At 43.0% G+C, this 21,066-nt stretch overlaps 1 protein-coding gene across 11 annotated transcripts in view; it reads right to left on the reverse strand.

Moving 5' to 3' along the window:
- LOC107224692 (disks large 1 tumor suppressor protein) overlaps positions 1-21,066 on the reverse strand; it is a 308,249-nt gene that overhangs the window by 165,634 nt on the left and 121,549 nt on the right. For 10 of the 11 annotated variants that reach the window (XM_046733119.1, XM_046733130.1, XM_046733166.1 and 7 more), the window contains exons 1-2: positions 16,641-16,971; positions 1,503-1,639 (exon numbers count right to left, since the gene is read on the reverse strand). In XM_046733119.1, the coding sequence (XP_046589075.1) occupies positions 1,503-1,639; positions 16,641-16,956 (453 nt within the window). In that variant the 5' untranslated portion in view covers positions 16,957-16,971. Of the gene's footprint in view, positions 1-1,502; positions 1,640-16,640; positions 16,972-21,066 lie in introns of those variants that run through there. The other variant, XM_046733159.1, reaches the window with a different exon arrangement.

Consider the following 21,066-nt stretch of genomic DNA (forward strand, 5'->3'; position numbering starts at 1 on the left):
GCGACGTCTCCCCGATTCGCAGATTCGTTATGCCGTAGGTGATGTAGCTGCTTGACACAATGTGTATAACTGTCGAACTTTGCCGAAAACTTTTGTAAAGCCTCTGGTTCCATGTCGTCAACTTTCAACCTCATGATTTCATCGGGAAGGCTTAAAAAGCATAACAACGGTGCCGTTTCGTTGCACCGGCACGCTTCGACGGCGAACAATGGATCATGGAAATTTTGAAAAAAATCGAACTTTTCTGCGAGAAAATATATAAGGAACGAGTTCGAGTGATCGGCCGCAGCAAACGGAGAAAATAAATAGTGGTTTCGAAGGGTGGAAAATGGTAAGAGTCGATCTGGGGATACGACGACGACGGGTAGTATAGAAACTATGGAAGACAAGGAAACCCGTCGACGTCGACGTCTTTTCCCGCGTGGCTCGTACTCCCCAGTTACCGCCGTTGGCCGTTCTCGACTTTCCCTGCCAAACCGCGAGGAAGAGGAACATGAAAGAAGAACACGAAGAAGAAAAAGAAAAAGAAGAAGAAGAAGAAGAAGAAGAAGAAGAAAGAACGGAAAGAAAAAGGAGAGGAACCGTGGTGAAAGTAGCAAAGAAGTAAGAAGCTCGCATCCCCCTTTCCGCCATTAAACTTCTGCACCGATCCTTTCCCCGTAATGGCTGACCACGATCCAGTTCTTATTGCCTATTATTTCTAGGAATTCAACGTGCATCCGCCTTGCCTCGCTTCTACCATAGACAAAGTTTTTTCAAGTTTTTCCATATCATACAGCGAGCCGGTATTCGTTCCTCTCCCCCCCGTTTAGGTATTCAATTTCTTTCCCCTTATTACGTTCCACCACTCTAACCCCTTTTCCATTACGCATCAGCCGTCTGGTTTTCATTTCGCCTTGTCTTGTTTCAAAGATTCATGACGTTATGCTCCATACGGCGGTGCGCGGAACGGTGTAAGGCATACCCATGGATATACCCGTAAGGGCGTCGCGGTGACGGAGTAGGGATTCAAATAAGCGTCGTTACTCCTGAGAAGAGAGAGGGAGAGAGAGAGAGAGGCGAAGGGAGCTGAATGAAAATAGAGAAGAGGGAATTCGGTGAGCACGTATGCAGGAAGAGGAAGTGAAAGGGGAGGGTGACGGAATGATATCATTTTTTTTCACCCCAGGCTTCTCGCTCTCATGATTATCGCTCGGGGGCGTAACGACCCCGGTGAAAAACCATCGTCGGTCTTCACCCGCACCTTTGCCTTTGAAACTTTATCGCGATCATCGTCTGATTGAACGCGCGACTTCTTCTTCGAAGAGGGCGTGAGAGGAAAAAAACAAAAAAAAAAAAAAAATAGAACAAGAAGGTAAGGTAAGGGTAAGAGGGCGAAGGTAAGGCGGCACGAAAGTAGAACCTGAGTCGAGTGTTACAGGGGCGCGAGTGCTCGGATGAATACGCGAAAGAATCCGGAGATGAAAACAAGTTGTGGAAAAATGTAAGAATATCAAACTTACGTCGTTCTGGGCGAATGTTGGAGTGATGGGACCGTCGCTGGCCTCCCACTTGTTGGCGATGCGGATTGTCTCGGCAGTTTTTTGCTGTATCGATTTACTCTCGTCAAGCAGCGTCAGCTCGTAAAATTCCTGAATATCTGAAACAGGAAGAAAGATTGCAGGATATAATTTTACATCGTCTTAATTCGATGTCCCGGAAGACGCGGATATGGAAAACTTGTAGGTGTAATAATCAGCTCGTCCGCTTCCGCATTGATCGCATACGGATTATCAAGATCGGTGGTGGTAAATGTTGCCGTAAATATTATGGGTGGAAAAACCGTGACGTTTATATTAACTGAAAATCGAATATAGATTAAGTAAAATAATAAATCGGTACAAACGATTCGTGAGCGTCAATATTATACGTAATATAATATGGAAATATACGTATATAATTTTACATAAATACACGCGGTGGCTGGATAAACGGAAATGCTCTCTCTCGGTCTCGTTCAGTTTCAATGAATTTTCCACCCCTGTTGACTCGAGCTAATCCTGCGTGTTGTGTCAATTAACATTTGCAAATATAAGCATCGATGCGCTGACCAGCGGCGTAAATTTGTTAATTGCAAATTGTTGCCGATGTGTTTGCGTTGACAGCCAAATAAAACGCACGGACAAGTCGAGGTTCTAAACTCGTTGAGAGTTTTTTATCTTTCGATTTCATAAGTGTTAGTGTTTACCCCACACAGTATCGCATGTTTAACGTAAGCATTGGATAAAAAAATAAAAAAAAACGAAATTAAAACACGAAAACAATTTCGTAGAATCGTTGCTGTAGAAACAAGACGTCGCGCAGCATAAAAGGCTGGCTCATCTCTGTCCGGTATATTCCGCACACGCCTCGGTCCATATCGTTATATAGAAAAAAGTAATTTCTCCGAGTTTCTAGACTCGACGTGACGACTTCGCATGGGCGTCTGTCAAGTCCCAGCGATTTATGTAATAGAAGAAAAACCATACGACGATAAAGACGAAACAGAGTGAAAGAATAAGAGAAGAAAGCACGTCGCTAAGAATTGGAGAAATTTGAAAAAAGGCGAAGTATGAAATAAATGAAAATGTAGGACCGCGAGTGAAACTTTCCCCGAAAGTGAAAATTTGTTTTTCACGTCAGAGAAATGACATCAAAGGTCGGTTTGAACTTCGGCTACCTGTCGTAGTGACGTACAGGTAGATTCTGACAGATGTAATTCTCGAACAGCTGCAGGTGACAGGAGGAGTCCGAACTTTGTGACGAAGGGCGTAAATTTCCAATTTCACGCGAGGATTGGCGAGCGGAATTATGCACGCTTGTTGCCCGAAAAATTTCCGTACGACGCATATTTTTATAACATGCTAATCAGGGTAATTAGACAGAATATAATTGCTGATCCGAAATTTAGAGAGTAAAGAAACGAAAAGCGCTTGGAGGGGAAAACCACGAGCGACTTTCGGTCCATATATCGCCTGCCGATCCCTACAGAATTCTGTTTTATCGAAGAGATATGCCGATAGGAGACTGAAAGAGAGATAGAAAGGGAGAACGAGGGAAAAATATGGAGGAGAAGAAATATAAAGGGCTTAGCTATCTTTCTTTTTCCTCTCACCAAGACGTACGTTCGCTTCTCCCTACCTGCGCGCTACAGAATACGATATTTTTCTCCTTTCGTCTGCTCTATTATACAAGTATAACGTTATAACTTGAAGGAAAATAATCGAGAGCTTGAAGAGTATTGAAAGAACGATGACAAGGACACCTCGTGTTAAATGCTACTTAAAGAAACGCTGCTGCAAAATCAAAATAAGACAAACAGAAAATTACGTTTCGAGTTATTCTTTTTAGTTTAGAAATAAAGCGACGACTCGTGCTTCTCCGATTTTGCACAATTTCACAACATCTTCGATATCCTATTAAAACGATGAATTTGGGAACTTGAATTATAGCAAACTGATCAGAACCAGGAATCGATATTGAACCCTAGAATTTTCATCACCCGCGTATTTTGGGGTCAACTGGTTGGAAGGAATTTATAGAACTATGAAATATGAAGCGTTCTACACTCTTAACACGTAAATATCGGCACGCAACGTTGCTTGGGCGATACGATAAGAAATTTTATTTATCAACGGCAATAGCGTCGCGCGGATGTTGAGGAATCCGGGTTACCTGTTCTGAAATATTTGAAACCCGGCTGCACATTGCGTTATAAATTCCTCGCGAATGTCTCGAATTTATATTGTACGTTTCACCTGCGCATCAATCTCAAAGGCACAAAATTTCAAAGACACGTGAAATACGTCCGTAAGTGAATTTCGTCAAAAGTATACGAATATAATGTTACGGTCGAATACTAGGACGAGTGTTTGGTAACGGTAGTAAAAAAAATACCACTTTGATAAAAACTTCGCGATGGATTCTTTGGCTGAAATGTGATCAATGAACGAAAGTGAATTCGAGAACTGGCAAGTGTCCGATAATGCGATGTTACAAAGCTTGCGAAGCTTCAAATGTTTGAAGTGAAATTCGTTGGGTAATTACAACCTCGGGTATCTAAAGGTTGGCATCTGATTCAAGAAGGTGTTTGTGGATTTTCACCCCTCGTTGTTTGCTCCGAGGTTCAGCAGGGTCTTTAGCCGTTGGCATTGTTCAAACAGCCACAAGCTTCCCCATTCCCTGCACTGACGCTTGCCTTAAACCAAGCATAGTTTAGTTTGGAAATTTCTACGAGTGGTTGGAGGCCAAGGTGACTTGGAAAGGAGACACCGTCGTTGCCTCCTTCCGAGACAGGCGACATCGACTATTCGTGCGAGTCGAGACCGGAAGTGGAAGCAGCGGCACGATATTGCCGGCTCGATGTATGTTTTCGGTAAGTTTAATGAGTAAGAAGAAAGAAAAAAGAAACACGACGAACTGTAAGAATTGCGGCGAAAAGAAACAGAAAAAAAAAGGAAGAAAAATCTCTGGCAGCCATAAAAATCGCCACGTACTACAAAGGAATTTCTTGTTTCAACTCGGTCTCTAGTAATTTGCCCGGAAACGCAATGCAGTTGACGGAAACTTTTCTCGTTACCGGGATAAGAGGATCAGGTTCGTTCTCACAGAAGCGCGCCGAGCGTTGGGAAAATGAAGAAGACAAAGGAACGCGCGGATCGAGAAGAAACAGTGTAAAAAGGCTGCGGGTCGTGACAGCGTCGGAAAAATAAAATCATGAATATGCATATTGCACGTCCAATGTCGTCGGGTCGAAAGCGAAAAAAAAAAATTCGATATTAGCGGGAAGGTCTGTTGTTTCTTTTTATTATTATACGCTTTGAAAATTATTAAAACGTTTGCGTAAGCTGATGTTAAAATTTAGAAAATTTAATAGCAATACGTAAATAATTTTAATTAAACGAACTTGTGAATTCAGTCACGATTTGAAAAAAAAAAAAAACGAAATTGCAAGATGATGGCAGAAGTTCGCAACCACCAATTCTTGGCGGACATAATACGGCCTGATTCAATTAACTTGCAATATCTTGTTCAAATTGTCACTAGATTCATAAGTTTGCTGATTTCAAATTCAATAAGACCAAATAAATTTATGAAAAAAAACTAAAAATTTGTACAGTAGCTACCGATACATACGATTTTTTGCTATTAATTAGTAAAATTTATTATAGTAAGAAAATAACTAATAATATTTTGTTGTGGGTACGAGCAATTTTTTTTACTAAATTAGAGCTCAATATTTGCCTCAACCAGTACTCACGATCATTCGTCATTCGAACATTAGATTTTTACTTTCAACATTTTCTAGCATACCTTTACGTATTTCGCCGAAACGCAAAGAAATAGAAAATACAATACCTAACAGCGCTTACAACGTTGTGCCATTAGAAAATGAAAAAATTAATTGAAATGGCTGGGCAAAACTTTAATGATAATTCTTGGAAGACACCTCGCAATTTTCAAAGTACCGAAAATCAATTCCAGGGTAGGATTTGATTTTATCGTGTCTGAACATCGTTACAAACAAAAAAAGAAAAAAACACAAATATCTAATAATCTCCGATTACCCCCAAAAAGATCCACAGAACGAGTGTTCAAAGAAAACATCCGACTACACCAAGAATCCCATAACGCGTCAAGAGTTGACGAGAAAAAAAATTTTCTTTTCTCCTTTCAAAGAATGGGCAATATGCCGGAGAAGTTTAAAACGACCGTCGTTAGGTTTGAAACTGATCTCTCCGTATACATTTCCGACTCAAATACCCGGGGAGTATTTGTCTGGAAGGAAATTTCGCAAGCTTTGTTATCTTCGACAAGGTCCGGGGGCATTACTTCCAGCTCTAAAATTTCCTTCCACCGGCTGCTCAACAGTCCGATATCCCCGGCGTGTTCAGGACTTGACTCGCGGATCGCAGAGACGTGGGATTTCTCTCTGGAATATACGGTACCACGTTCGTACATCGTACGTATGTGTGTACAGATCTGTGGTTAAAACGAGGAACGTAATCCTTCGCCGGCGTTCAACCTTCGACCCCGAGGCGATTTTCCTCAGCGTTTTGCAACAAAAGCTGAATCACCCTGAAACGTGCGACTATCACCTTTGAGCTTGATGCCAGCGTGCGCTAAAGTCCGACTCACCAAATGGTTGAATCGTCGGTATACTCGTAATCCCTGCGGATCACAGATTATATGGTATCTTCGCGATTACTCTCTAAAGGATCAAAATTTTTTCGAGCAAGAATTGCGGAGCGTCAAATTATGTTGAACGCTAAGCGAGAGAATGAGAAACGGTGAAATTGTCGGATTTGTTTTTCTTCTTCCTTTTCACTTGCTTTTTTATTTCCAATCCTTTTGAGCGTATCGGTAAACGTGTCGATAGGATGACCGGCGATCGGCTCGTAAAAAAAAAGGATGCGGTGCTTGGCCGGCTTGCCGAGCAGCCATGATGCTCTCTTTGAGCGTCGAAACTGAACACACAAGCCTTTCCAAACAGAGTTTCGAAAACGGAATTGAAAACGAGCAACGACACTCAAATCCTTTGTAACAACGCGCGATGCACGGGCGAAAACGATGGCTTAAACTCGACCTCTGTTCACGCTCACAGCCATTGCGGATATCAGTTGTGCAAACAATTATACCGTATTCCTGCAGCCACCCTCGACCACCGTGCCACTCGTTCGATACGGTTATTTCAATCCAGCTTGTTATGAAAATTGACAAACTCCGATAGGTACGCGTCTCTTTTGCACACTCAACCTTTGATATTATCACTCGTTCATACCAGTTTTCACCAGTTTTCACGTAACTCCAAGCTGTCCAAAACCTGTCGATAAATGAGACCACGCCTCGTTACTGTTCAATGAGTAATTTTCTTCGAACGACATCGAGATACCGAATCAAGTAAACGACCGTCTGGTATTTTCATAAAAATTAATACGACGTGAACAATAAAATTGATCACGAATGTACTACCATACTCGAAACTGAAATATGTCGAGCCAAAAATCGAAAATTAAAAAAACGTTCTCCTTCACCGCGGCTTAAACCACTTTGTTGGTCGATGCTTTCCGAACGACGTTCGTCGTACGATATTATATGTATACGTATTCGAAAAATAATGCGAGCGTTGAGGTGAAAAATGATTGGTTACAAAGACCCGCCGGCTCAGTTTCCGTGCACAGAAACCACCGACTCGAACAAAAGCCATAGAAGAAGGAAAAGCTAAAAACAACTGGGATCAGAAAAGAAAAAGGTAAAATCAAATCTCGCGTGTCCCGCGGTATTCGTATTAATATTCGAACGCACATCAGCCCCGTTGAACCTCCGTTATAGGCCTCGGGGGATCGCAGCGTTTCGCTTTTCGTTTTGCGATCGGTGTTGAAAAGCTTTTTGCACGGCCATCCGTGTAACCGGGAAGGTACGGGCAATGCTGTAGTTCGCGGAAAGGAATATCGGATGAAAAAATGAATCACACGATTCTACATTTCAACTCATTATCCATGCATGCACCCGAGTTGGTTTTGCGAAATTTCACCTCCGTTAAAATTCGCGTACGATGTAAACGATGCTCGTGTCATCCCTGAATGTTTTTCCTACTTCCGTCCGCGGTACATTGAAATAATTTTCCACAAACACTCCGCACTAATTGCGAATTTTTCCTCAAATTTCAACGCGAAAAATATGGGTTCAGAGAGACCAGGCGGTGATGCGAGAGGATTGATAAATATCGCAATTAACTAGACGGTTCCAACTCCGACGAGAAAAAGGATAGTAAGAAAAGTAGGTTATTAAACTGAGAAGGAACGATACACGTTGCGTACAGTTGGAACAAGATGAATGGTTTCTCTCGCTGTGGCGGAAACACTCGACGTATCCAAACCACAAGGCGAGTCTCGCCGCTCGAGGTTAACAATTTATCAAAATCCTTTATATATTTATTGTCATAGCACCCGCCGCGCCGCGGCTTCTCTGTCATCTGCAGTTTCTACCCGCCCGACATTTTCCCGTGTCACAATGAGCCGCGGAGATAATCGCTGGGCGACGCTCTTCGGCTCCGCACGAGTCTGAGCCTCGAAAACGAATACGTAGCGTAATGGTCGCCGCAAAAATATCCGAGAAGTATTCGTTCAAAGAATTTTAAAGAATTTTAAAGAATCCAAGAAAGATATCGTTGCGAATAGTTGCGTGATACTTGCCGCGTGCGTCAAAGAAAATTTCGAAGTCGTATAAGCTGCGTGAACGGAAAAGGTTGAGTTCGGTATCGCGAGATCAGGTTTTCTTAAAGTCGCTCGAAAACGTGGAAACAACGAACACCGCCAGGCTTTCCGATATAACTCGGTTGAAAAACGCAAAGCGGTTTAGCCCGGATGCCTTTTCTCCAAGACCCCAATTTCGCCGAGAAGTCGAAGTTTCTTTCACTATTCCTTCTCGATAGGTTTGGTCCATTAGCTCGTTCCGGGGGCGACCCGATGCGTTCAAGGGTAGGCAAAGACCGACCCGAGTTTATCGACGCTTACTTACGTCGAAGGCTCGCTCGAGACTTGGCTGTCCTCATCAGTTATTTAACGCACCTCTCGCCGACTCCTGAGCTCGCGGTATCCGTTTTGGCGTTTTCGATGTTTCCGGGAGGGCGAAACGAGGCCCTAATAGCGATCCGAGAACCAGGGGCAACGATATCGTTCGCAGCCACCGCCCCACTCGAGCTTTACGGTCGACTGTACCGACTGACAAAGAGAATTATCCATGGTCTCACATCAGCCCCGTTGCCATGGGAGGAGAATATCCGTTTGATAAAGCTTCAGGTACGTGTGTCACGCTCGGCAGATCCGTCGATAGTAATCGCAAATCCTTCGGGCTTTGGCAAGCCTCTGAACCAGTCAACGTTAACCTGCCTTTTGATCAAGGATCCGCTTGATCGTATTCACTGATAAACACAGTCTTGTCTGGTGCCGGGACCTCGTCGTTGCCGATGTTCGTCAGTCAAGACACTTGACGCTGGTTCACTTTGTGACGGATCGATTGACCCCTCGACTTATTCTTAGGTCATAACTGTAGACATATAACATATCACTCATTGGTCCCGCGTTATCCCCACGTGATAACAGAGATTTTGGCGAGACGGCCGCACAGCCGGATCAGCCGATTATAAGTGCCATCAAGAATTAACCATTTTCCGAATAACCGGCACTTATCAATGGCGGACAAGATTTCCGGTCCCAAAGGCGTCCGCTGTTGTGAAAGTTTCGGAAACGCTATACTTTATTTATTCTGATTCAGGTGTTGATCCAGTAGTAACGTTAAGTTAAGAGCTACGTGTCGAGCATCACAGGCAGGGTTCCGCCTCTTTGAAATTCGACCTATTAAGAAAGCAGCTGTTACTCTGAAAGCCTGGCGGAAAGTGTTTTAGGTAGAACCGTACTATACGAGATTCAACGCAACAAACCAATGTATATACAACACATTTGAGCACCAATAAAACACAACGCGGTTTAGATGGCGGTGTCTGGTTTCCATTTTCCATCCTAGACAACCGGTATAAGAAAAGTTTCGCAGTGTGTAAAGCGCAGAGCCAAACTAAGTTCATCTCTCTCGGCCGTGTACGTCTACGTACATGCAGGTATACCTTTTGTCGCGGCAGAGAAAACCCGTTTTCTCTGAGACGAGGAAGAATTTTTCGCCACACCCTGGGGCGCGACATGCACGCAGCATTTTCTGTACATTTATTTTTACCCCGGAGTCTTTTTCCCCATCCTTCCTGCCTTTGCTCTTACATTTTTTCACTCTATGGATCATTTCCTTTTTCACCTTATAATCCCCCCCCTCCCCCACCGATCAAGACCGCAACGCGACGGATGGAAATTTGTGATTGACAAATTCGCCCAACGTGAAAAATTTAAAGATTCATGATTTGGACCAATTTCGAGTGAATCTTTATACATGAGACCGCTTCTGGGTACAAAAATAGGGGGATGGTTGCAACACGAATGTATGTACATAGGTATGTGTACATGTGCTATATGTATAAACATAAGTAGCAGAGCCGAATGAGATTTGCAGACGGGAGGAGTCAGAGTTTGTACGGATACCGTCTTTGTACCGTGAATTTAGCCACGTTGAACCTACATTCGAGTTCGCATACCGTCATTTCACCGTCTAGTTACAGTGTCATAATTACGATTTACGATCTGTGTGAGTGTTCGAAAAAGAAACGGATATAGAAATGAAATAACACAAAAGAAAAAGAAAACAACGGAACAAGTGCGAATAGAACTTGCGCCCTCAGGGTTCCGTATAAACTTAATTATTTTTGTTTATGCGATACGACTAGAAATGAACTATTTTCGGACTTTACCCTTTACTTAGTCTACGAGACCTTGCTTCGATCCGAATTTCATGATTCTAGGTTAACGGCAAGTACCCTATAGGTTTTGATTTTCCAGTTTGCGAGTATCAAAATGTGTGACACAAATGGCCGTATCTTTTCATTGCGTTAACTCGGAGGCTTGAATTTTTTACACCTCAAAGGGACCGTAGACCTCAGTATTTGATATGAATTTCAACTTGATACCTCTTCCCGTTCCTGCGAAAAAGGGTCTTGACAGACGAACAACAAAGTGATCATATAAGGGTTCCGTTTTTTCTTTTTGAGGTACGGAACCCTGAAAAACACATCGCGATGTCTTCTTTCTTGATTTTCGTACCCACGCGATGATCAGACGGCACCATGTGAACCCAAAACTCGACATGTTTCATCGACGATACGGAGGCGTTGCGATCCTTTTTCAACGTCACGCAGTGCCGTGTTACCAGGTTGATGGAATCCCGAATGACGTATTCGTACACCGCACTCTCGAGGACGAAATCCTGCCTCCTGCTTTCATACGTAGATGGATGGAACGATCAGTTTATTACACCGTAAGCCAAAGCTATCCAAGCACGAGCCCTCGTCAGAGTTTAGGTTGAGCAAGACTAATGCTAGCATAATAATGGCGGAGAGGATAGAGCCAACTTTTTGCACTCTACTTCACGACCGTCCCAGTAGTTCTTACGAGTCAAGTTTTCGGTCAACTTTTCTAAGTGGCCACGAAAAGCTTGAGTACTGGTTTAGTTCTCACGAGTGTCGACCGGACTCGTAAATCCTTGGCACCTTTACTCCCGAATGGTAATAAATTACATGCGTTCATGCGGAACATGAACGCGACGATCAAATGATTATTAAAGCAGTCTCGCCATCAGGTGTTTTTATACGCAAGAAGATATCACACCGTAGAATCAACGCGGAAAACTTTTATGCACTTTTTGATCGCTATTCCACCTTTAAAATTGAACACCTTTCGCCTACGATAAGATTCGACTTACATTATTTCTCACTTGAAAATTTCCTAACATATGTCTCACGGCAATCGTGAGAACTGAGATTCGAATTTGTCAATAAAAACCCTCCGGTGTTTCCAGTATTCCAGTTTTTACGACCAACCCCAAAGTAACCCTGAATCTGCTACTGCTGCTTCAAAACCTCACTCTCCTTTTCAAGATTCTCGTTATATTCACGGTTTCGGTTTCAACTTCAGGACCGAAAGGATCGCGTAATAAAGCGAAGTTGCGTCGATACAACATACGTAGGCGAGGAATTGTTTTGCGAGGTATTTCCTTTGTTCGTTCACTCCTACAGGTAGGTATAATAGGAGCAATTCCATGACTACAAGGCAAAGTTTAAGCGCAGAGAAGTCTTGGGTGAGATTAGAGCAGAGTTTACAACCTGTATACCGCATGCATGTACGTGTACCGTGTTACTCATTTGGAGGAGGGCAGAGTCTTTGTGTAATCGCATCAAATACCGCCTCCCTCGACCCCTCCCTCATCCCGACATCGCATTGTAAACTATTATCTGTACAAAGCAGCCACCTAATTCCACCTCGCATTTTCGATACGCGCTTGTGCGGGTGCGGCGTTTACGGACACGTACGTATGTGTATAATACATACTTCCGGGTAAAGGTAATGTCTGTATAAGTGGAGCGGAACGTACCGCCGTGACCCTTTGTGCCGCAATCCCACCACAGGTTTCTCGGGAAATCCGAACCGTACAAAGCGGAATCATCCCCGTGCTCCTTTTCATGTTGGTAAGAATGAAGAAAAATGGCAAGGAACGAAGGGGGATGAAAGAAAAATTCTTCTATCTCAAGATCCCGAATCAAAATTACACGGAAAATTAGCGAAACGATCGAAAGGACGTAAAACGTAGTTTCACATATTGTAAGATTTTTTTGTGGTTTTTTACCCGGTTCTTGGTCTGCTTCATTTTTGTGGTTTGCCAAGAGCGAAATTTTATCCCAGATGTAGTGTAAGAATAGAAACGACAATGCGAAACGAATTTATCTCAGTTGCTGCTGAGTGTATATCTCGATGAATGTGAATATGAATTAAATGTGGGTACACAGTGCGCAGGCCAAGTGGATATTCGAATACTGCGTAGATACATCGAGCTGCAGGGCACACAGAGTTGCCGTTTGTATAGTTATACGGTAAAATTTATTTAGCCCCATACCAGAAACGCAGTTGCAGGTCCACGGTTGTTATACGCAGAAGGTAATTAACTTGACATGTTATACCTGCGGGTGGCTACCTGAACTGCACACGCTTTACCGGATGACTGCGAGAGCGGCAAATTCGCGCGAATTTCATTTCGTTGAGAACAAATGACTCCGAGAAGTGATTCGTTTTTGCTTAGGATAATTGTTTTTCTTTCCAAATGATGTAAACATAGTCTATTTTCAAACGAGATCATGATAATTTTTTATTTTTTTGAAGGGGGCTTGGAAGGAGAAAAAATGGAAGCATGTTTGTCCCAATGGAATTCAATCAATCGTAAACGTAATATACAGATGAATTGTTTGTGGCTGAGAATTTTTTTTTATTATTTTTTTTTTTTTTTGACTTTCATAGTCAAATTGACGATTTAACATCATCATTTATGCGATGAAACGAAATTCGCTCGCTGGCGTCGGTCTAACGAGTAGCGTGATTGATTTCATTAATGAAAAGCTCTGTTACGGGGACCGAGGTGGAATTTTGACGTATAGCTTTAGAAATAATAATCAACTTCACAACTGTGCAATGAATTGGATGCTGAGATGAACATTGTAAAAACACGCCAACGAAGTATCCGAATGATTCGGGACCTTAGGCTATTGCCTGATTCAAGGGATGAGGAATTGGTTCCCAATCCATCAGGAATCGTCGTTTGGTTCTCGTGTTCGCGGGTCACCGAGAAGCGCAGCGTGTGAATTTGAGGGTGAGCATGGGGTTGAAGGGGTGGAGTTAGCCGAGTGAAACACTGTCGTTACTTTGGCGAATGAGTCAGGCTTTCAGCGTTAAAGTGTAATACAACATTTCGCAATTGTGTAGGTATAGCCGGGCGGTATAACGCCCGTAGAGAAACAGTTTCATAACTGGGTCGAGGAAGGACGTGAGCACGAATGTACGAAAGCACGTTGATACGAACGCGTGCAACCGGGCGAGTGTAAATACCAAGAGTTTCCCCGAGAGCGCCTAATAGTTCACAAGAGTGGCTCAAAAGTACCTCTGAAAACGCCCGAAATCACCGAATAGGAAGTTGAATAATGGTAATAACAATAGCTGTAAAAAGGAAAAGAAAACTTTCCACCAACTGAGAGAGTCGAGAGAGTCGAGAGGGCGGCGAGGAAATGCGGGCAATTTAAAATACTCTTTGGTACAACTTGAACCGTAACTTGCAGCGACCTCGTAGTCTCACTCATCGTAGAGGCTTATGACTATTCGAGACGTTGCGAAGAACAGTACATTGTAACGAAAAGAACTCCTTGTTACGCACGCTTCCTTCCATAACAAGAGCATGTTACGCGTTCGTTCGCGAAGCACGAACTTGAGGTTAGGATCGCGTAATGTCAAAATTGATTGTTTAAATATTGTGAAACATCGGCAAAGTCAAACAAAGTGCCAAAAATGTCGAAAAAAAGTCTTCATTTCGCGTGACGAACGGCGCCACGAGGCCCATTTCCACGACTAAGGGATTCTTCGAGGAGTTTGAAAAATGTTGGGGGTGAAATTCACCCCAAGTGACCTATTAGGGTTAAAACATGCTTGCGTTATAGAAACGTCGTTTTTTCAGCAGTTCTACTTCCCTTCAAACGAGCGTTTTGTTCGCGCCAGATTAATCGTGCAGCCCGTTATCTCAAAATTATACCGACTTCACGAGGGTGATAATACGCTATAAACACTGATGTGCTTATTGCACAAGAAATTTAATAATTATCACTATTTCACCAATGCATATTACATGTACGTTACCAAGCACTGCAGCTCTCTTTTTCAATAAAACCAACACATCTGCATAGGCGAAGAGTTTCTCGTACTCACCTGAAACACAGTGAACAAATTTCATCACGTTAAACGAGTTCGTAATCTCAATTTTTAATCTTAAATAATTCCTGCAGAATCCAAGCGATTAATATTGCCCACAAGTGAAAATATTTCGCTAAGAATGTTTCCCACGCTGCTCGATCCACTTGATTTACGCCGTTCGTTACGTCAATTTGACTAGAAGTATGCACCGGATGTGAATGCAGACGCGTTCGCAGACATACCTTCAGATTTGAACGTCCGATGCAGCAACGTGACGAAGACATCGTCGCCTAGTTCTATTCGTGTCAGTTCAGTGTCAGGTAGAGCCTCCCTTTGCGATAGGTAGGAAGATCATAGACAAGCGCATACGCAAGTTATATGCAACCTAGTTGCTACAAGGTAGACAATGCGATCCGCCAAAACAAAGCCGACGCTGCATCTCACGCAGCCCTGCCTCTAGTCACGTTTGCGATAAACACGTTTCGTAGTTCGAGCCTATTAATTATCAAGCGAGAAATGAGTTGGAGGAGCGCATCGATTCAGCCACGGTTGTGATATTTACCTGTAATTTCGATGGATCAAGTTTGATCGAATATAACTCAAATCGTCGGTTCTTGGTGCCTGATGGCATATTTATTCATTATTAAAGCCCAGTACTCGCGATAATTTGAGACTTTAGTCAAGCTTGATTCGTCAAAATTGCCGATACATGTAATAACGATCAACGAGAAGAAAGCGATAACAAAATCTTTTCAATATACTCTCGAAACTATCGTAACGCAGTTTTGTAACTTAGTTGAAATTTTATTGTTTACGATCTACTCGTGAACTGATTACCTCGGAGGTGGAATGATCTGCAGAATTTTCTCACTTCAGATGGATAACTGCAATTGCCACTGAACACTTGACACACACTACCAATCTTATTTAATTACAATCACAGTAAGACTGTGAAACAATAAGTCCCTTCGACAAAAGATCACTGCAATTACTATTAATGAGTGGAAAAATTCTTCCGCGTCCGTTCGTCGCAGCTCGGTATTCGAGACTGAAACTCGAGTAGCGAAACTGGGCACGCTACATAATTGTTTACGTACGTGAGTCACCTTCGCGAACGAGTTCACCTAACGGCGTCCCGAAATACAAAACAAGACGAAATTTCCGACGTAGAATTGGCATACAGGTATCAGATGATTCGGTATTCATACATTCTAAATGAATTTAAGGGTGTATCTATTCCTACATGGAGAATAATTTTGTTCGCTTTAAATGCATGGATTTTTCAAGTACGACCCCGCATGTACACCCTTGAATTCCGAGGCAGCTGTGTAAAATACCACTTCCGAGTTTAAGAGCTGTGTATATATACGTTACCAGACTATAACAGAGATCCATTTTGTTTTGAATACATTTAAATTCATTTCGACACGCATTCTTTGCGCATCGGGTATAATTTATTCAAATTTAATTTGAATTTATTTTGGCTGTATAAAACGTAAAATTTGCATATCGTATCGATTAACATTTACAAGTCAAACTGAGGGATTTCATAAATTCAACGAACAGACAATGCGGAATGAGAAAGTTCCGTGTTGTTTACTGGGGTGGCCATTAACAGAATTTGAAAAAACTTCACCCTTGTCACATCTCAATTCGACTTGAAATAAATATGAGATGAAATCTTTAATTTCTCATTTCCTTCCCTGACTTGGAAAGAAACATTAACTTCAGCTACAGATCTGAGGATTGGCAAGGTGAAACATGCTTTGTGATCGAAAAAAATACTGCAACTGAAAAGCTTAATTCGCTAAATTTCTCATCCCGAGATGACAAACTTACGGTCAGACTGACAAGGAAGGTATCCCAGGTCGATCTCACCGATTTGATTTCTTTTTTAATAAATATGTTATAGTAGACTAAAAGCTAAGCGTATTTTTTGTATTTACCGTTAAACGCTTTAAAGGCTGTTTCACCCACAAGAACTCGCAACGAGAAATGAAAAATGTTATTTTCTCAATTACAAAATAAAAAAAAATAAAAAAACGAGCTAACAAATCGTCCTTGCGTGCCTTGCTTTGAAGGGTGGTTTCACCCCCTTAAGGCGTTTAATGGCATACGTGAAAGAAAAAAAAAAAAAAAAGAAAAGAAAAGTAGGCGTCGCTTAGTTTTTAGTCTACTTTCAGAGATCGACCTGGGATACTTTCCTCGCGGGAGGATTTCTGAAATCGAGAGTGGCGATACCTTCTTTCGGAGGGATATATCCGTGCACCTCGCAGTAACTGCCAGCAGGACCAGAGGCTCCGGGTGTGTCGAGGGTGAAGAGGGTGGTGGCGGAAGTGTTGAGGGTGTCGGAAGCCTGGTGAGTAGCCGAGTTCGGCTGGTGGATAGTGGACCTCGAATCCTGTACGCTGGTTTGGTGCTCCTGCTGGGCTGCCAAAATCTCTTCACGCCTGCACTTGGCGCATCTGCGCATCTCCGAGCGAACGCGAAGCAGCCAGACCATACCGAATAGAGCCATGTCAACCCGTGGAACGTTTTCCCCCGACGGAACCGTCATTCTCGCCGAAACGCAGTCATCGATTATATGCTCCACCGATATTCCGTGATACATCACCGGATAACGCACTATTCGACACTGTTTAACCACCGCACTGGAAGAGCGTCTTCAGGACTCGCTGCGACGAGTCAGCGACGATTCGGACCTTCCGCATCCTCGGTTTACCTTCATCTTCGCAGAGCCCTTTTCATTCGAGTCATTCTCGACTGGTATTCTGACTTTTCGTGTGTTCGTGGAAAGAATTCCGAACTCTCCAGACTGTTTGAGTATAATTTGGCAAGTTCTCATCTACGTCTGTTCGTCTCATCCACCGGAGGCTTCTGTTCTCGTATTACGGATCAACGAAATAGAAAATAAGCTGGGATTTACTCCCGCTGTAATTTATAATTGAAGAATCTTTTTCAGATACTTTGAGAGTACCAAAGAGCGCTAAGCGCTGATCAATTAACAATGCAAAGAATCTCGTCGCTTTCCCTGAGAATTTTTCAGCTGAACGATCGCCATTCAGGGTTGGGCAAATAATTTCACGTCGTATTCACGCAGCCTTTGTACAAGGAAAGGGGGAAAACATTTCAGCGACCAGGTGTCTGGAAGTAAAATCTGCGATGAAATTGTATCCCGCGAGGAACCATCTACCAGGGGTGAAAACCTCGCCCCGACACTCAGGGATTTTCCATAAATTGTACAAAACCGTAGAAACACAGCCCTCCTGATACCCACACGTGCGAGAGATAGACTCCTTTTAATCCCTCTCCCGTAATTCGCAGGACACGCAATTAAAACTTGGTCAATTCCACTGCCTAGGGTCGAATCTGGTACAACAAGTTACACAAATTCTCCCCCATTCTTGGAGCAACATTCACCTTCCGCCCTACTTCGTTCGAGTAAAGACTGCAGAACGGTGGAAAATCTTATTCATTTATTTATTTATTTCATGCAAGTAAAAGCGCGGTGAATAGAGAGAGAACGATTTTCAATGGTGATAACGCGGATATTCAGCCACGAGTATCCGGCATTTTACGCTTCTTCGATTCGTTCGTTATTTTTTGACGACTCGATCGTAAACGCGAAGTAGTTGATTGGCGTTCGAAACGACGATGAAGAAAAATGACATCGACGTCGAAATATTATGTTGCCGTTATAGAAAACGAAGAGAAAGTTTTATTATTTTTGTTTTTAGTGCTCGTAACAACATCATGAACGCGTTTATAACTTGGCTGCGGGTTATCCGGCGTGAATACAAATATATAAGTTCGGAGCCGTCCTGCCGGGTTGTGCGTTGGGCATGTCCTTGTAGACATGTGAAAAAATGGGGATGGAAAGGGCGGAGCGGTCGGCGACGTTCTGAGGAAGATTTATTTCTACGACTCCGATAAATTTATCCTCAAGGCGAGAGTAAGGAAGCGTGTTTTTGAACGAAAGGAACGTATAGCTGGTTCCTGGCGACGGTGAGGAAAATAGTGGACAAGAAAGGGAAACACTCGACGTATAGTGCAAGGTCCGTTCCATCGTCAGTCGAACCACCCCCGATACGTCGGCGTTATTTCGACTAACTTACGATCGGCCCTCGAGAGGATTTTCGCGGCGATTTCGCCTGTTAATCGTTATTTCAAGAATTATATCCTGATTTAAGGTTGCATCTTAGTCGGCTTGGCCGGGTCGCGGAGAGGCGCAAAAGCGGGAGAGAGAGTGTCCGAGAGAGAGGGAGAGAGACGGAGGAGAGCCATTTCAGCGGGAGCTCGAGTAATGGTACGAGACTAATAAGCTACCCTCGGCTTGGCCTGGGATTTCGTGCGGTGGTGCTGGGAAAGCACTCCGGGCCTTTCGCCAACCGGAGGGTGTTGCCCGAGCTTGAGAAAACTGCGAATTGAATATTGATTCCAAGACCGCAAAATTGCGACCCGAGAACCCGTAACGCTCAATGCTGCACGGCTCTTCTTCTCTTCCTAAATACCTCCCCCTCCCCTGCCCCCGTCTGTTTTTGATCATCTCCTAAAGTTCAACTTTTATCCCCAACTCGGTTATTTTATTATCGCGATAAAAAATACCCACTCTTCCTCATTTTCCTCCTTTTTTTTTTTTTTTAGTACTACTTTGCAAAGTTCCGACTCCCCTCCTGTTTTTTTTCTTTTTTATTTTTGTTTTTTATCTTCAATTATTTATTTATTTTTTTTTTATTTTTTTTTCGTTTTCACTTTTCGCCCGTTCCTCTTCACGGAGCTTTGTCTTTGTTTGGCACACGTTTCGCTGGTCGTTAATGTGTCAAGGGCGGCAGTTTCGAGGAATGTAAAGTAACCCTTAAGCGCTGAAGACTTCCGCGAAATTTCGTTACGAATTACTTGGAAACGGTTCATCGACGTGGCAGCGAGGATGAAAAGTTTTCATTCAAACTTCCAGCCCGTTAAAATTAATCCGCACAAAAATTTTGTTTGCAAGCTTGGCGTCATCGTTTTAAAGCCGACGATGGTGATAATCATCCTCCAAAGGCGCAAGGCAGGTCAGACGTCTTCCGGCTAAAATACGTACGGCAATACCTTCGACACATTCCCTTTGTCTCCAGATATTTTGTCGTATTATTTTCACGCTCGTAAAGTCGGAAGGTTTCCGAGTAGATTTACTCAAGGCGCATTGACAATGGATGAGGAGGGGAGGCAGAAGACGGATAGTCATTAGTCGGGGAATTGCTCGAGGCAGAATAAGCAACGTTTCTAAAAGTATTCTCTTTCTCTCTTTCCACCTTTTCGCCAATTATTGTAATCTGCTGCCACGTCGAGGTCGAGGCTGTGCAGTGATAATCGTAAATTCTTTAATTATATAGGTACGTCATAGCTTTGGCTCAACTTTTAAATTTACAACTGTAATTTTTGAAATTGAGTTTTCCCCTCGTCAAAGGCAGCGCGAGTCTGCGTCTATATATATATATATGTATATAACTATATACAACCCACTTGCAATTAAACACTTTTCTCACGACGGAATTCCGCCAAGCCCAGATCCACGCTAATTAAGAAATTCAAATCGGCTCTCTGCGGGATGCGAAAATGATTAATCAAGAAACATTGTATTACAATGAATTAAGATGTATTCATAACCAGCATTCGTCGAAAGGGCGTCATTGGGAATTTTGCAGCCACGCAATTAGCAGCTTAAGAAGCCATTCGGCCGTAGCTTCGACGGAATTAACACCTAGTGAACAAAGAAAAGGCGATATTTACTCGGGATTGAATAAAACAGACGTCAGCGATCCGATGACGTCGTCAAAATTGCCAAACGTGCAAATCTGCCTCTGGGGTTTTCGTTAGTCACGGTGTGCGGTCAAAGAGCGACGTTAAAAGGGATCTCTCGTAAAATCGCGATACCCTAGGATCGATCTGGTGTATCATTTGCATGACAGGACGATGATCGAGGTGACTTTTATTAGGTACATAGTTCGGATACTGCCAAGATATTTCATAACATTTATTGGCCAGCAACAATTTTTCACGCTTTCACGATACCCTCGGTGTTGCCATAAAAGTTGGAGCGTAATTTTGAACGGTCATGTAATAACAACGCGATCACAAAACCCCGGACAGCCGCTTTGGATATCTTTTAAGCGCGGGTATTAAACGAGTGAATATCCGCAATATTCCGTGAAAATTCCATGTATAAAGAATAAGCGCGAGATGAAAGTGTGAAGTAAGGAAAATTTTCACTCGGTATTTAATTATTCAGAATTTCGAGCTTTCATCAGTTCGGTGTATAGAATTCCCGGAACTGTTTGGTCTTTGTCTTTGACTGGAGGATTAAGCGACTGAGAATGACAAGCTCTTGGAATTCGTTCCTCTCTCCTGCCAAAGTGACTAATTCGTAGTATTTTAAAAATACGCCTCTTCAATGCGAGTCTCGGCTCGTTCTGCCTTGAACGCATTGTCTCGTATTCACCCTCGAGCTAACTGAACCAATTAATTAAGGTCCGTTCTTCTACATGCGTTACACACTGACGATTATCGTCGTTACCACCGTAGCCATAGCATCGGGATTATGATTACAACTGGGATAGAAGTCGCGTCTTGAGTTTACTCAAAGCGTACGTATTAGTCGTCCGACCAAGGCAGGAAAATTATACCG

This window comes from Neodiprion lecontei, chromosome 1, assembly GCF_021901455.1.
Source record: "Neodiprion lecontei isolate iyNeoLeco1 chromosome 1, iyNeoLeco1.1, whole genome shotgun sequence".
NCBI lineage: Eukaryota > Metazoa > Arthropoda > Insecta > Hymenoptera > Diprionidae > Neodiprion > Neodiprion lecontei.